Here is a 17,266-nt window from a genome sequence, read left to right as displayed (position 1 = left end):
AAATAAACTCCTTCTTGTCTATGCCTTTAAAACACTTTTATTTGAAAGATGGCAACTTTTTTAGGCATATCAACATTCTTAACAGACTGCACACAGCCAATAAAATAGCATAAATTATAATTCCCCTCTGTACTTCTTTGATATCATGGGCAATTTTGGAAGTTTCATTTATAATAGAAATTCACTACAGAGGAGTATAAATATCTGAAATATCCAGTAGGAAACCCCCTCAATACTGGTGTTCATCTGAAGGCAGTAACTCACTAAGACCTCCATAGGAAGAGACATACTGCGAGTGCCCAGGCTCAGCCTCATCCCTTCCAGCACCCTTTCCCACAGCAGTCTTTCAGCATTACTGAGAATTCTTCCTTCAGCTGAAATGTATATTTAATTTTACTAATGCTAATCTGAAATATGCTCTCTGTTTTTAATGGATATAAACTAAATAGATACTTCTCAAAGAAACTTGTTAGAGCATTTATATTACAAAACTATATAGTTTTTAATACTTCCTTTGCCAGTTCCTCTCTAGTGATCACTACAGTTCAGAACTGAGTTAATAAGCTGTAGCTCACTATTACTTTAGGACCAGTAAGGACAATGCAGAGAAAAAGATGTAGTTATTAGCACTTCCAGCTCCTATGTATCTACATAAAGCATTGTACAAAAAGGAGTGTATTATTCCTATGCTGCCATCTCTCTCACCTGTTTTCAGGTCATTCAAGCACTTCTTCGAAGATCCACTTCCATCCCTTTCACTATCTCCCTCAGAAGGCTCCTTCCACATGTTGCTTTAAAATTATTTTTTTATTGGACTAAATACAGTAACTATCCTTATTTTCAGTAACAAAGCTGAAAAGAGCCTGGATTTAAACTGAAGATCCCACATCGGTGGTCCAACCCCCATTTCCAGCTTTCATTCTGCAGCTCATGTCCCATTATTTGTTAAAATGGCAAGCAAAATTGAAAACAAGATAGAAAACTGTTGTTTGAGAATAACCAAGTCTGCAGCTCTGATGGACAAGGGAACAAGAGTTAAACTTCTGAAAATGTTTTTGGACAGAGTTTGAACAACCTGTCCCTGGCTCCTGTCATAAGATATCATTTAATTTTTCTTTTAAATCTTAGAAAATTCCACTCCTTTCTTTGCCCAGTCAGTAAACCTAGTTGTGTTTAAAGCTCAAATACGTGTGCTAAAAATTTAATTTAAATAAAACTCAACACCAAACAAATCAACATTTTTGAAGGATAGAGACAGAACAAAACCTATCCATTATATTCAATGCTTAATGTCCCCTGAAAGTCCTTCAAGTTGAACCATTTTTGATAGATACTACTTTTCAAATCAACAGCACACAAAACACAAAACTTAAAAGGACATTATTTGTCCATGAAAAAACTCTCTGTTAATAAAACAACCTCAAACCTTTATTTCAATTTAGATTATGAACCATTTATTTGCATTAGGATAAAGCTTGATTTTGATTTGATGTAACTGTGATCTCCAGGGCATTGTTCCCCTGGCTTTACTCTCAGAGCTAGTTGTTTGTCATTGTTTTTTTTCCAGACTGGCCTGGCATGTCTTTTTCTGGGCTGATGCAACTCCACCTGGACAGAGCTGATGAGACAGTGACTGCATCTTGCCCAGAAGAGCTGGTCTTTCCAATCCTGGCTCCTTCTCCTGTCCAAGGAAACAGGTCCAAGGCAACTCCACCCAGGCTGGGCTATGCAGAAAACTGTACCTTGGTCTAAGAACCTGACAGTTTCTGCATAAAGATATTAAATAAAGGTGTGTAGAAGACTGTGGGGAGCAAAAGTCTCCCAAGTTTTCTAGGTCTAACTCCCCTTTACGCCTTCAAAGAGCACCAGCTAATGCAAACACCAAAAGAGAAATGTGGTTTTCGGACATGGCCACGTATAAGGTAGTTATACTTTAGAGCTGATCAGCTGAATAAAAACATGGACTTCAACAACAGCTCCTCAGTAGGGGAAGGTCAACAAGATACTAAGAACTTAAGCAGGTGAGGAATTCAGATGCTGTTGGTCTGGCTCTGCCCACAAATTATAAATAGGTTGAAGTGATCAGTATTAAAGACTGCAGACCTCAATGCAACAACTTTCTTAAGAACATGTTCATTGGCAGGCAGTGCTTAGCATTACCACTGTCATTATCTATTCAATGGCAGGCAGTGTTTAGCAGCAACCACTCCCTTAATCCACTTCTTGTGTACAAATATCAATGGATTGTTGAAGAATCAAAAATCAAAGGCATAATGAAAAACAGCATCTAGAACTACAACCGCATTTGCTTCTGAGAAGAGTGAAGATACTATACAATCCACGATGTTATCATTCATTACCAAGTGCACAGATCATCTGCTACATGGATTGATGTGTACCCAGATTGCAGTAACAATCTCACATTGTAGCAGTCATTTTAAAAACTGTTTCTTAGCTGTGACCACTGTGTATTACATCAGAATACATAATTTTGTTTTTTTCAGTGCATACCTTTTGGATTGATTTGCTGTGTGACTATCCATCTGGGGATCTTTTGAAATACTTTGGGAGAACAGGAGTCAGATTTAAAAGAATATGAAATAACTGATGGTAAGAAAGTGTAATTTCTACTGTATTAGAATAAGGCAGTTTTGAATTAATGTAAAAAAAAACCAAACAAACAAACAAAAAAAAAAAACACAAAACCCAAGCAGTATTAAATTGGTATTTGCACGGGTTTTTTATATCTGTAGAATAAAATAGTTAGTCAGATACTAAAATCCTCCTCCTGCGCTAAGTATTATCTTACTTGCCATAGTCCAAGCAGTTGAAAGAGCAAGTCTTTAGCTCAGTATTCTCTAACATTGGCTTAGATGTTTTCATAGCTCATTTTGTTTTACCTCCTTCTCTGATTCAGCACATGGTTATTTTTTAAGGACAAAACTGCTTAAAGATAGTAGTATTTAGACAGCTAGCAAGGTCTGCAAATATACTAACAGAGTAAATTTGAAACCACCATGTACTTCCAACTCTTAAGTTGTAAACTAATCTATGAGTCTCAGAATCACCAACATATTTAGGTACGTTTCAATATTGTTGCTTTCTCTATTGTAAGTCTGAAGAGTTGGCACCCAGTCCTTTTATGCACTAGTCCTCACTTCCACAAAGATCTCTTATCACTAATAAACCAGTGCATAGAGCACTATAAAGTAGACCAACTGGTAAAATCCAGGGAAAAAAGCTAAGTCAATGACTAGAGGTACAGAGTATGTTACCCAGGAAAAAAGCCTGATTAAATAGGAGTCATCCAGCTTAGAGAAAAAGTACATAGACAGATATGAAGACAGTATCCAAATACATAAAACATGTATGTAACTGAAAATGAGTATTTTTCAACTTGAAGGCTACCACTTTTTCTCCTGCACCTCTAAGTATGCACCATAAAGCCTCAAGAAGGGCTGCCATTGTGCTATGCTTCAACTGCAATATCCTACTTCCTATCTCTAACATGTAGATACTGAAAATCCAGTAAAGCACTATCTCTTCAGTATACAGATAAGCATAAGAGAGCTGCCAGAGAGGCAAGATTAGTTTGTCATGTGAGAACAGCAAAATATCTCAGTAAAACTGCTTGAGTAAGGGCAAGAAAGAGCATCCAGGAAACTGCAAGCTGTTCAGCCTAACCTTGGTCACCAGACAGTCACACATATGCACATGACGAATGTGATTCGGAACAGCCAGCACAAACTTACCAAGGCCAGACTGTGTCTGACCAACCCTGCTACCTTCTGTAATTCACTGTATTACTGGCTTTGCATACAAGGGGAAGGTGATGAATGTCATTTACTTCGACTTTGACACAATCTCCACAGGTATCCGGCCAGCCAAACTGGAGAAATGCAGACTGGATGGGAAGATTACAAGGCAGATGGAAAAATGGGCTCAAAGAATAGCAGTCAGTGGTTAAAAGTACAAAGTCCCCATTGATAGTCTTTCTGGCTCTCAAGCAATATCCACAGTAATTCCTAAACTCACTTCAGTCAGGGAGAATGTTTTGCAATTTGTGTATACTTGGGAAAGAACTTGGGTTAGGCAAATAAAAGAGAAATTGTATATAATGATCTGCTTTCAAATTGAAGGGAGACAAACTAGACTGAGACAACCATTCAGAAACAGGTACCATTAAGCTACCCTCCTAAATCATCTTTACAGAATGGCAGTGCAATTAGTGAGACAGACACTGCTGCACTTGGGTGCATTGGTGAATTTGAATGGTTTGTTCTTCTGTCAAGATTTAATATTAAAGTAAACACACCCATGCTCATCTCATGAGAACAGTCCAGTCCCTGCTTTAGTTCACAGATTCTCCAAAGATCAAATAAAAGGTATCTAAAATAAGATATCCTTAAACAGAAACAAGTATTTCATCAGAAGATAATGTAATAATCTATTTCTACCAGAAACTTCTCAAACCAGACAAGTACAATCTGTCCATCACATTGAGATTGCATATGTAGGGACCATGCCCATGACAGCATAAGACATTTAACAATTCTTAAATGTATGCAAGCTTCTAAGAATGTGCTTCATCCCTTACTACTGTCTAATGGGATTTAATTTCTATTTATAAATCCCCCATTATGCTGTGTAGAGCTGAAACAGGTCTTTTTAAAATAATATGCATCAAGAGATGAAAATTGAATGGGATCATCCCTTCTCTGAAGTCACGATGGCTTTCCACTTCCAACATTGCAACCATCATATGATCACACAAAGTATCTGAGTTCTCTGCTCAAAATCTTCTAACATCCAAGACATAAAGGACTTCGAATAGTGCAAGGATTAATAGCTTTGGATGTGCACTTGGCAATGGTGCTTGCAATATTCTGTGCTTTAACTTTGGAATGAGTTTCCCACTTTTCAGAGGCAGACAGCTGATAAAGCAATTAAATATCTGAAGCATACATAAGAATTCTTAGGTGTTGCTGTATATCACATGCTAAACTCAGAAAGAATAAGCAAACTTTACCAGTTAACAAAACCAGTAATAAATATGAAATGTTGTTACGCTTTGAGAACTGCAACTTGGCCTTGTCAATGCATTCAAGTCTATCAGCAGAGCTCTTAACTGGTCATTCCCTTTCAGTTTAGAAAGCTATAAACACCAAAAAAAAAATAAATCTCAGCATTTCCAACAGAGCAGTCAAAATAAAGTGGTTTCACTTATGTTCTTGGTCTCCAAATTGAACATTCTCACACATGTCTAGGACACTAGCTGGATACAGCCGAGTCCTGCAAGGGTTGATTCCAACTGCATATGGCTTTTTCAGTTGGAAAATGTATCTCATCTTGCACCATTAGACGAGATGGATCTCAAGACTGATGACCTGGCTTCTTACTAAAAAAAAAAAGTAACAGATTAAGAAAAATCACAGGTGACCCTTCTTATCTTCTTCTATATTGTTCCACATTCTGAGTTTCTAGAGATCAAAGGAAAGCTGCTACAGTTCAAGCAAATGTCTGAAGAAAGAAGCAACAGACTTCCAGTAAGTCTTTAATTAAACAGTGTGAAAATAGAAGCCACTAATAAGATAAATACTTGATGATTTTAGGAAGTAATATTGAATTCCAAAATTTGGCAGGAATTCTTTTTTTCAGCATTATGAATACCTTGTGAAGCAGAGGCATTGTTAACTCAAGAAAACTGAAATATGAAGTAAACTGTTCTAAATCAATGGATTAGAGGAAAAAAATGGAAAAGAAATTAATTTATAGTAAGTATACAACATGTAAAAAAAAAAAGCTATGTGTATGATCAAGGGAGTACCAAGATAAGTCACAAGTACTTGTTTTTGCTACTAACAGTGTGTTTCATCTGTTCTCCCATCTAATTCCCTTCCTACCCAGGATATGGCAGACAATATAGAGTTTACGTTCTCTGACTGTATTTCCAAATTCTATATCCATTACGTCACCTGCTCCATTTTCACCATATTGCCTTTTATCTACAGAGATGAAAGCAAGCAGCAGGGAATAATCTCTATTTCTAACTCATCTTTCTATGTCCATATTTACTTTTTTTTTAATGCTCCATCCAGTGTTTTGAAAGAAAAAGAAAAATGCCAACACTATCAGCTACACAAAAGGAAGGCTTATGCTAATTTTGGGGCAGGATAGGGGCCTGTACACCTATGCACAGACCCATCAGCTTGGCAGTCTGTGTACGACTGACTTTGCATTTTCACTTGTACTTCACTCAGGCCTGTGTCCAATTGTTCATGGAGAATTTATGGTATGTAGAAAGTTATGTCTCTCTCATCACTGATCTTGTAACTCAGTGTGCAGTAGATTACATTAATTCCTAAAGAATGTTCTCTGACTTAAGAGTATATTAAGCACATAAACATTGCTTCATGACTTCACTGAGTTTTAAAATGAGATGGTCTTTCCTGTGCCAGTTTTGTTTGACAACTGACAAATGTTTTAACACTACAAAAGCAAATTAATAGAAAAAAAAAAATCTGGAAAAGCCAGGTCATGGAAAAAAATATCCACAATGCCTGAGATTTCTACACTGAAATAGGGCATAAACAAGAGTATCTATTTCCTTTGGGTGGTGGAGCATCTGTAATTTTTCTTCAGCCTTAATGCTATGAACAACCTTACATTCCCTCCAAATAAATATACTAATAGCATATGATGTCCATTGGTAATTTCTGTAAATATTTCCAAGTGTAAAGGGAACACAATAAACATCTGTTACATTATTGAGGAACTTTACTTTCTAGAATTCATTACTGCATGTTAACAACATATTAATGCTTCTATCAACTGCTATTTGATCATGTTACTAAAACTGGGAGAATACAGGGGGACTGATAAAAGCCTGCAAGTTTAAAACATGGAAGACAAAATCATTTTTGATGCAAAGCATTTACCAAAAATTAACTAGATCCCACAACGATTTTCTTTGTGTGTGCCTCTGCATGCTAGAGTCTGTGTGAAATCACCCTAATGACTTTACTTGCATGCAAGTTTAGTCTAAGTATAAATCTTCCACTGGAGCAAAAAAATCACAAAATCTGTCCAAAATTCAAAACAAGTTCTTTAGCTCAAAAAGTTTGCACAATTAGTGTTTCAATCCTTTAAAAATCTTATTTATGAAGTTTATACAAAGACTTGATGAATCAACCATTACACCACCACCGAGTCACAGAAGAATTATCATCTATCTACTAAAGAGCACTGAATAATTGACATGAGCAGGGCGACATTTTTATTATAATTGCCAGATTTTGCCTTCCTCAATTAAAAAAAAAAAAAAAAAAAGGGCAGGAAGAAATGCTGAAGAGATGCAGTATTTATGCTTGTGATTTTGTCATAGCATAGCTAAAAGCTGGTTCTCATCAGTAAGGGAGCAAATAATGGATTACCAATGCAGAGCAATTTCATAGTTGTGTTCACAACCATAAATAGCTGTTAATGAGCTTTATGACGAAGGAGACCTACTGATTCCAGCTGAACGTGCAGCCCTCTCACTTTTACCTGAGACAGCTCTTCATCAAACTAAGAGAATTCACGGTTCTCAAACCTGACCACAGCCATTTCCCCAAGTGTGTAACAAGCTATGCTTCAGCGTACACTGTGCTATAAATAAAAACTGTGCCCTGCCATTTAATCCAACTTTAGTGTTTGCGTGAGCCACAGATAATGGGACTTTGCCAAAATTCCCAGGTCAGAAAATACAGTTTTCTTCTTATTGTTTGTATCCCAAAGCTCAATTTCTTATCAACTTTCATACTATTGTGCCCATTCCTTTATTTTAAGCATATGCTTCTGCACGTTGTACAGACACACTGAGATTTAAAAAGAAAAGTGATAAGTGATAAGGTCTGAAGTCTTGCATTTTTCTCACTGTATATTTTTCTTGTTCATGTATAGGCTTGAACTGTGATAATGAGGGAATCAAAACTGCCAGAAAATGTTTCCACTTCGAAGTCAGAAAACAATCTTCTGGGACATTTCAGGTTTACATATTTGTATTTTTGAACCAATCACCATTTTATTTGTTTTAAAATGATTCCAGACTTTTACATCATAGAAAGAAAAATTAAAGTAAGTAATATAAAGCAGAGGCAAGCAGCTGACAAAAGGAGAAAACATTTTTCCCTGCACAAGTTCAAAAATAATGTTATCCCACATACACTGCCAGTCGTCTCAAATTGGCTAGGTTCCCAAAGTATTAATTATGTAAACTCATATCAAGCACTCTGTGGCCATTTATAGATTCATCAACTAATGCCATGACTGCTGGTGATAGAAAAGAATATTACAATTGCTTCCTGCTTTACTGAACCATGCTTTTCCTGAGCAGATTTCAAGAATAATGCAGAAAACTTAGAACTATACAAAAATGCAGAAATAACCCTACAGAGGAAATTCCATCACACTTTGAGAATCCATTTTGCCACTGACTCTCCAGCTTGAATGATAGCACTGAATTACAATCCCTTATGAAGTACGGTCAGTAACACTCTACTGTTAGCACACCACACACACACACATAAAATAAATAAAAATCAAATCACACACAGAGGTTTAGTTACTTCATTATGTTGGGTTTTACTAAGTGGATTTATTCACATGGAGCCCTGCTACCTTGACACATTTGTTCAAGGTAAACAGGATTTGAGTAAAAACCATGGCTACAATTAGCCTAAGAAAAAACTGTGGATTCACTTGCCTCACTTACTTTTCTTCCAGGAAACACTCTAAATAATATTAAATCATGGATTTAATGAGTGAGGGATCTCAGCAACAACTCTAAAGTATTTTACAAAACAGAGGTTAGTTTTTTTCCACCAACCTCTGAACAAGTGCAGCAAATGCTCCCCTTCAGACTGGGAGAAGACTAGCTTTCTTGTAATAAAAAAGTATTCCCTACCACCTGCCTTTAGATCTAGTATCTCCAGTAGCTAGTGCCTCAACTCTTTACCAGCATTTTATTCAGCAGCTCTGAAGTGGTGAAAACTCTGGGCTGATATTCTTAATGTGAACATCCTTACGTAACCTCGCCTGGGTATCTGCACATTCTGATCTCATCACTTTGATTAAGCAATGAGTGCAAAAACATTAAATTCTGGTGACCGTAATTACAATCACAACTTCATCAACAGTAGACGTTCACTTGGTGGTTCAACACTTGACCTGTTTTTTTTTCACCTTGATATGATGCACACTGGTTTGCTCAAGTGGGGAGGCTTAGGGTTGATTTAGCCAGAGTATAATGGCATATGATTGGTATGTTTTGAGGGACAGCTGTGCTGGGAAACTTGGCCCAGGCCTTGCCCACACAAAGGTTTGATTCATGATGCTTCCAGTAGTCATTTTCACAACACTATCCTCATAGCAAAATAAGACAAATTTGTATTTCATAAAGCAAACTTGTATTAGATACATGTTGGCCTGTACTGTAGAAAACCCAATTTCTAACTAAGGGCATTTGAATTAAGGCCTGTCAGGCAAGCTTGGGTGGCATCTGGCCTGCTTCCAGCTGCCCTCTTCCACTTGGAAGCAAACTACAGACTGGGCTGTTTTGATAATGGCACCTATTTCAGGCCACTGCCTTTCCAGAACACTAATACCTACCTCTTCACACCGAGATCTAATGTGACATTTTTGCACAGTCCATGTCAGTGAATAAGTCTGCAACCATATCCTGCAAAAGGCAGTAGTCAAGAACACTCCACAGCAACAAATTTATCCTGCTTACCAACAATTTCAAGTCTGCACTTGAATTTCCCCAAGGAAAAGAAATCCACTGGGAGCTGTATGAACAGTTCTGACTATGACAGGTCACTGCTAGCCATTTTTTCCCCCTGGAGCAGAGTGAGCTTTCTGTTTGCACATGCAACGTGTGGTACACACCTGGTAAGTCCAAACACTCCAAAGAAGCCTCAGACCCATTGACCATTCACAGTACCGCCAGTCAATAGATATACAGACTATACTATCCATATATAGAAGGTCTGGCCAAAAAGCAGGAGTAGGATTTAGCCTATAGCTCTCCCCTCAAGTGAGTTATGTAGCTTGTCCTGCTGGCATGGCTAGATACAAAAGATTATATGGAACAGGACTGAAAATAATATTCAGAAAGAGATACTTGGGAACATTAAAATTAAAATGAAGAGGTGGAAGGTTATACAGATTACCCAGCAGTGAGATCATTTTAGAGGCGTTCACATGCTATGGAATTTAATCCTGGCAGAATCCACCCATATGTATCATCACACTGTCACACCACTGCCCATGCCAGTATAAAAATGGAATTCTGGTATTACAGATTATCTTTGAACTTGGAAGCCTGACACTCAATACTGGGTTTTGATATGTTTTTGTGCAATCCTAGGACACAACTGTCTGCATGATGAGATAACTTTGATTAAATGAGCTGCTATAATGGCAGCATTCTTATGGGTTGGTTTCATTTTCAGCAAAGAAGGAGCCAAATTTGCCATGACATATCTGACTGAAAATCCTAGCCACACAATTATACCAGAAAAAGGATCCCTTTGGCATTTCTCATAGGACTTTCTTGTAATTTATGTGCCACTAAACGTAAGAGAAGTATTTCACACAAATCAAATTAATTTTGCACTTCTCTTTCCAGACACTATAAAAAAAAAATTGAAGTTCAATCGTTTAGTCCAAACTGGCCCTCCTTCATTAGAATATGGTTTTTAAAGGTTAATGAGTTGTGTATTTTGAAAAATAGTTCCCAGAAAGATGTTCTGTAAACTATGGAGAAAGTAACATATAAACCACATGTCATTTCACTCCTTTTGTGATATTTTGATATGCCAGCTTCATTATATGTTCAAAAAACCCAACTCGCAGGAGACTTCTTCCTGTCTTACAATTTCTGCCCTGCTATCCTACAGCTACCAAAGGGGTGCTCGGGGGGGGGGTGTGGGGGGGGTGTGGGGGGGGGCAGGTAGGGGCGGGCACAAAAGCTTAAAGATTAAGGTTTGGCTGTTGCAATATAGTCACTGTGATACATTGAAATAACTCAACATTGTTTTAACTGCTTGACACCAGTAAGTGAAAACACATGCCGAGTTTAACCTCTGGTTAGTAAGAAGTATTACATAACATAGCACAGCCAGCAAATTTAGCTAAGAATAATATTAGCCCATTCCTTTCACAAATGTCAATGGTAAATTTGGAATTATACTGTAAATACAGTGCTCACTCTCAAAGGGATGTCAGTTATAATTACCATAAGTACAAATCTTGGCTAGTGGTTATCTACAATATTTTCTAACATTTCTGTATACTTACCAAGCAAAAAAACCCCTTGAAGTAGAACTATTATTTTTCCCACTTATCCCCACAGTTGACAACTGTAGAAACAAGAAAGTTTTGGATCTGGTTTTCTCTACATAAGTCTGTAAATCAGGCTCTTTCACATGATCCCATAAGGAATGTCAAGTCTGTACTCTCTTTCCCTAAGAAGGGAGCAGCCACAAAGAAGGTGAATCAAGGTTTCCTGAGCCCTTTCTGGAAAGCAGAACAGGACAGGCCCAAATCCTGGAAAGTAGAACAACAATGGGCCTGAATTCCAATCTACCTGATGACTAACTCAAACAGTAGGAAAACCACAGAGGTCAGAAACATGGGAAAAAAAAAACCAAACAAAAACAAAACAGAAAAAAAATCAGACTCTTCTTTTTAAAAACTTCGTAAAAGTCTAAGTATATAAGAAGGGATCAACCGCAAATTCTTTTCAGCTCTAACAAAGAAAAACAGAACATGAAGATACACAAAAGCCATCAGAAGCAAGGATTATAGTGAAAAAGTCAATTTCTATGGACATCTATGTTGTAACTGGAAAGTCAACTGGCAAAATCGAAAACATGAAACACTGTTTTACCAAACACTAAGAACTTGTTCCACAACTGTTGCCTTCAACAACATTTGTATCAGGTCCAGCTGGAAAGATGCCAGTGAAACACAGTTTGCAGGGCAGTACAATCTTGTGGATTATGTCCTGTAACTTGTTTATTCTTGATTCTGTGGCTTTGCTTTTCCATCTCCCTCTCAGATTCAGGATGCTCTTCTTACCAACTCCTACTCTAAAGACATGACATTTTTGTCTGTACTCAACTCCTGTCCAGAGAGACAACGCTGCATTCTTCAAGGATGGAATGTTTCTGTTACAAAGAACCGTAAAAATTAGAGAAAGTATGACAATTTATAACTCTGACACCTATGCATTGCAACTGTTTCCTCCCATCATTAAAATATTTCAAGTACAACAGTGTTGAGCTGAATAATTTTGTGTTGGATGGCACTGGCATAGTGGCATAAGGGAAGAGACAAAAGGACGTGGAAAATGTCTGAGTATCTCTTCTTTCTGATGAAAAAGCAAGCTTTAGAAGCTGGACATAGTTGAAGGGACAGTGGCTCAAATACTTGATAAAAGACCACCCCTAATAATACCGTTATCTCCTGCCCTGCTGTTCTGTGACCCCTCACATAGTCTCCATAGGCACTGACTACAGAATTTTCTTAGCAGCTGATCCCTGAAACAGAAACTCAAGAAACACAAACATAATTGTAAAAAAGGCATTGCCTCCACGGTAAAACACAATACCCACCAACCTTCCCTTTCCAATTACACTGCCTTTATTTATGTCTGTAAAATCTTTATGCGGAAAGAGTCTCAATTATGACACAGCTTATAACTGCCTCATCACTTCTCCTTCGCTACAGTAAATGTGACAAAAAACTGCAAAAGAAAGGGTGTTCACCTGTGCTTAGGACACTACACTAGGACCAGTTATAAGTAGAGGCGTATTTTCTGTACAGGCAAAACTATTATAATGCAGGATACATAGAAGTAGCATGAAGTTTCCACTGGAAATTTTAACTGATATTTCCCTGATTTTGAATACTTGAGTCACATTGGTAGCATTTCCATATTATTCTTCCAACAGTGCCTTAATTTTTGAAGTAAAAATAATTAAAGAATCTGTAAAAGAACACTCTTTTGAGAACAGCAATAACATTTTCTTTGTCGTTCTAGTCAAACACACACTTGTGGAGGTGAAAGTATAAAAATATATGTGAAAAGGGAGTCATGTGTGTTCCAGCCTCCTGAACAGCATATTTGCACACAATCTCTCAAACAGCTCTGGAAGTCACTGACATCCAAAGGGTGTACTGGCACCGTTCCTTTGCAGCTGCAGGAGGCAAGATGTTCTTTCCACCTTGTATCACTGAAAGGAAATCCCAGCCCACGAGACCAGGGATCAGTGTGTTTCACCTCCTGGAGAGAAGACTTGACCACTAGAATTCCAAAGCAGTAGTAAGAATGGCAAGATTTACAGTGAGAACCTGTTCACAGAAGTGCCTGCATCACTAACCAAGTGAGTTTGGCTAGATTGTTCTCCCTCAAGTTATGAAATTGATTCCACTGTTCCCCATAGAGCAGGAGTGTCTCTGGAGCCCCAGTTACATAGTTTGTGACTTGAAGAGCGCAGGAAGTCACAGGAATTTAAGCTTGCTTAGCAGGGCAGAGTAGCCCTCTTAACAGAATACTACCACTACATATCCTCATTTTAAAAATACTTTAAGATCAAAATATATCCTTTGCTTATGAAAAAATTCTGTACTCCCTGTCAAACAACAGTGTTGCAGAGAAAGACATTCCTTTGAACATTTCCAAATAACAGACAGGTACTAATACACTTGTTTTTTAAATGCAGTCCAATGTAAATAATAACGTGAGAGGCAGCTGCAAACAAAAGAATTAGACTCATGTTTCAACACTGCAATGTGAGAATCTTTAAAGAGCTATTTCATTGAAAAGAAATGAAGTCTCCACCTGCAGCTTTAGGCATTTGGCAAACAGAACTTCACTTCTGCAATGCTATTTTAGGATAGAGAAAAATGCACCCCCAAGTTAATCTCCCACTGACTGCAGTGGATCAGTAGCTTTGTCTGAATTTCACAGTCAACATAAATTTACAGCCACTATTCTACAGTAATGAGCAGAATGTCCAGTGAAACCATTTAAAAAGACAAGCACTAGTAAAGTTCCTTCCCTCAAAGTAGGCAATACATACAAGGTTCCTCTCTGTTCAACATAATCCTCCCCTATGAAAACTGCTACAATAGTTTACTTATAGATTGCTTTTTTGATAAATCTAGGGTATTACAGTCTGCTTGACCTGAACAACTGCATATCTATCTGTTACTCAGAGACTACACATTGCCCCCTATTAGCAGTATGCAGAAAACTCCACATTGGCTCCAGAAGATGAACTTAAAAGAAAGCCACTACCAAAAGAACATCACCGGCGGAAGAGTGAGGGTGAGAAACCTTTAAAAAAAGTCTCTTGGGGAGGGGCGGGGGGTGAAAAATCACCTCTTCTCCCCAAAATTATTTTAGGTTTCCCATCTATGAAACAAAATCTCCTAGGAAGTCCTCAAACTGCTGATTCCTTAATAAACATTCTCATAAGGAACTAAATCACAGCTTCCTTTGTTACTCACTGCAAGAGACTGTAGATGTAAAAAGCATTACAAAGCACAGTGGACTCAGGCAAGCACTTCTACAAAGTGAGAGCAATACGTGCAGTACAGAAACAGTTGTGAAAGTGCTGTTTTAATGCCAAGGTACTACAAAGCGGATTACAATCTAGATATAGAAATATTCTTTTCATTTTAAGCTATGACTGTTCTTCCTGCAATAATAAAATACTAGTAAAATGCCAATGTTACATGGGTCACATTAGCAAGGAAAAGAAGAGATCCCTGCCAGCTTTGCAAATCTACTGTATTTCCAGACTCCAGGAGAAAGGAATAGTTAAACAAATATTCACACTGGTTTGGAGGGGCTTTTTTCTTCTTGTGGAAATTTTAATAAATCATATTTCTCTCCCTCAAAGTGCATACAACCTGACCTACAAAAGTAAATTCTTATTGATTTGCTAAGGATGGATATAAAGGGAAAGCATAAAAGTTCTTTCCAGACAGAACTGAAATCTTCCACCAACAACACAGGGTGGTTCTAAGTCACATTTTCTTTAATATAGTAAAGAACAAACTTGCATAATGCTCTCTAAATCATTATAAAATCATTAAATACAGTTACTTGGTTTCATGGTACTTCTCACTAGAGTCACACGACACCATGAAAACATTTGAGCTTGTTTTATTCAAGAGCTTTAAAGTTACTCTCTTGTACCTGGACCTCGCCCTGTTGACTGATCTTCTTTCATCTTTTCCATTATCTTTAATCATTCCTAACATGTCGAAAGCGAATTTCCATGGCAAAACGCAAGCATTAAAAAACAAAAAGCCCCACAACAGAAAAACAAACAAAAAACCCAGAAAGTTGTCATAGCTACTTGCCTCTTGGCAATTTCTGAGCATTTCCCAGGTTTAGTGCAATATATCCACAGAAAAGGAGAAAGACCAATCTTGACATCATGGTCACAAACCCGACCTTGCACTGGGAATGATTCTGACAGGTATCACACAAAAGTACTGCAGCTGCATTTAAGTGAACTGTTCTCTCTGTGACAAGAGGCAGCAACACTTTGACACAAGCTTAGTTTACACAGTGGGAGGAGACAGGATGACATCATTCACTCCCACTGGAAAAGGAGAATTAGCATTAAAAAAAAAATAAAAAGATTATCAGGCTCCCCCTACAATAATCTTCTGGGGTTTGTAACAAGGTCTTTCCACCACTCAGGATAATAGATTACCATTTGATCACTTAAATTTCATGCAAATAAAACCAGGAGTATCAAAACTTCTATTATCTGAAAACTCATCTGAGAGACATTTTCACTGTTTTATCCAAGAAAGCTGGATTTAAAATGCAAAAATAACACTAGCAGTACTCAGAAAACTGCTATATTGAACTCAGTATTTTTGCAATCTCAAGATTTTGCTTAAGATTAATTCGGGCTAGGTGTGGCTTTCATCCAGGCAAATAAATACTAGTTCCATTTGACATGACATTATAAACAGGTATGACAAATATTTATTCAGCAAAAGATCTGTGTTTGAAAAAAATAAATGTCTTTTTTCACTTGTATCTGATTTTGGCAATTTAAAAATATTTTCCGTTTTCCCCTTTCGTATATGTCCGGTGAGTCAATGGGCACAATGCACACTGAAAGCTCTTCAGTATGCTCAGTCTGTTCCTACTCCCCACTGGCCTGGACCTGACATGCTCCTACTTTCATAGAGTGTTCTATAAGCAGAGAAAAATCACAGCATTACTGCCTGGGCTGGATAGAAACAAAGTAGTTTAAAATAAAAGGGCAATATATTAAAGCATACAAGAACATTTCTTAAGAAACAGATTAGTACTGTATTTAAAAGACCCCATGTACTCCGTACTTCAGGAAGAACTTCAAAAGAGAAGCTAAACAGTAATGGTCCTAAAGACAAAACTAAGGAATTTCAAGCTCTTCTAATCAGTATGGACAGCACACAGCTGTAACAAAAACAGTTTGACAATAGAATTGTTTGCCAGCCTGATCACACCCTCTTAATTCTGACATAAGAAAACCTTTTTCTGATTCACAAACTCAAATCTGGGAATAGCAAGTTGGAAGTCAGTATTATAGCCAGACCCCCAAAAATCCCCAAACACTATTATCTTAAGGATCTTTGGGAGGATTCAGATCCTGAATATGAACACTATGAACAGATAAAGGCAACAGGTACAATTTGGATGATATGGAAAGATGTTTAAAAGGGCATACAGCTGGACAGGAGTCTCCCAAAACACCGACCACTGACCTGATGGCAAAAGACTTTCAAACAACAGAAAGCCGGATACACAGAGCAAATGTGCCATTCTCCTTTTTTTGCCTGAAATACTACTTTCAATAATGCCCCAGAAAGCACATTCTATTTTTTCCTCTTCAAAATTAAAAATAAGAAATCAATCTTTTGATGGAGTAGTCTCTCAGGAGAAGTAATAGGAAAAATTACTTCTTGGTCACACACAGCTGTCTTTGTATTACTGTGAAGTGGACTCTACTAGCTTGACTTATGGCAAATTCACTCTCCTTTTAAAGATCACACAACACCTTTCAACAAAATATACTAAAAACAACTTATATTCAGAAAATCTCAGTGAAACATATTAGTTATTTGGCTACCTAACAAAATGGGTTTTATCCCCTCTCTTAGAGATAAACATACTCCCATTCCTGCTTTCACAACCACTTGCTTC

The 17,266-nt window shown here is 37.5% G+C and overlaps 1 protein-coding gene across 32 annotated transcripts in view; it reads right to left on the bottom strand.

Annotated features, from left to right (window-relative positions):
- The window catches only part of ABI3BP (ABI family member 3 binding protein), a 169,335-nt gene extending 153,738 nt beyond the window's left edge, over positions 1-15,597 (bottom strand). For all 32 annotated transcript variants that reach the window (XM_075034192.1, XM_075034201.1, XM_075034204.1 and 29 more), the window contains exon 1: positions 15,421-15,597. In XM_075034192.1, the coding sequence (XP_074890293.1) occupies positions 15,421-15,499 (79 nt within the window). In that variant the 5' untranslated portion in view covers positions 15,500-15,597. The remainder of the gene's footprint in view (positions 1-15,420) is intronic.
- Positions 15,598-17,266: the final 1,669 nt, after the last annotated feature.

This window comes from Buteo buteo, chromosome 8 (assembly GCF_964188355.1).
Source record: "Buteo buteo chromosome 8, bButBut1.hap1.1, whole genome shotgun sequence".
Lineage (NCBI taxonomy): Eukaryota > Metazoa > Chordata > Aves > Accipitriformes > Accipitridae > Buteo > Buteo buteo.
This window is presented reverse-complemented; position numbering and strand designations above follow the sequence as displayed.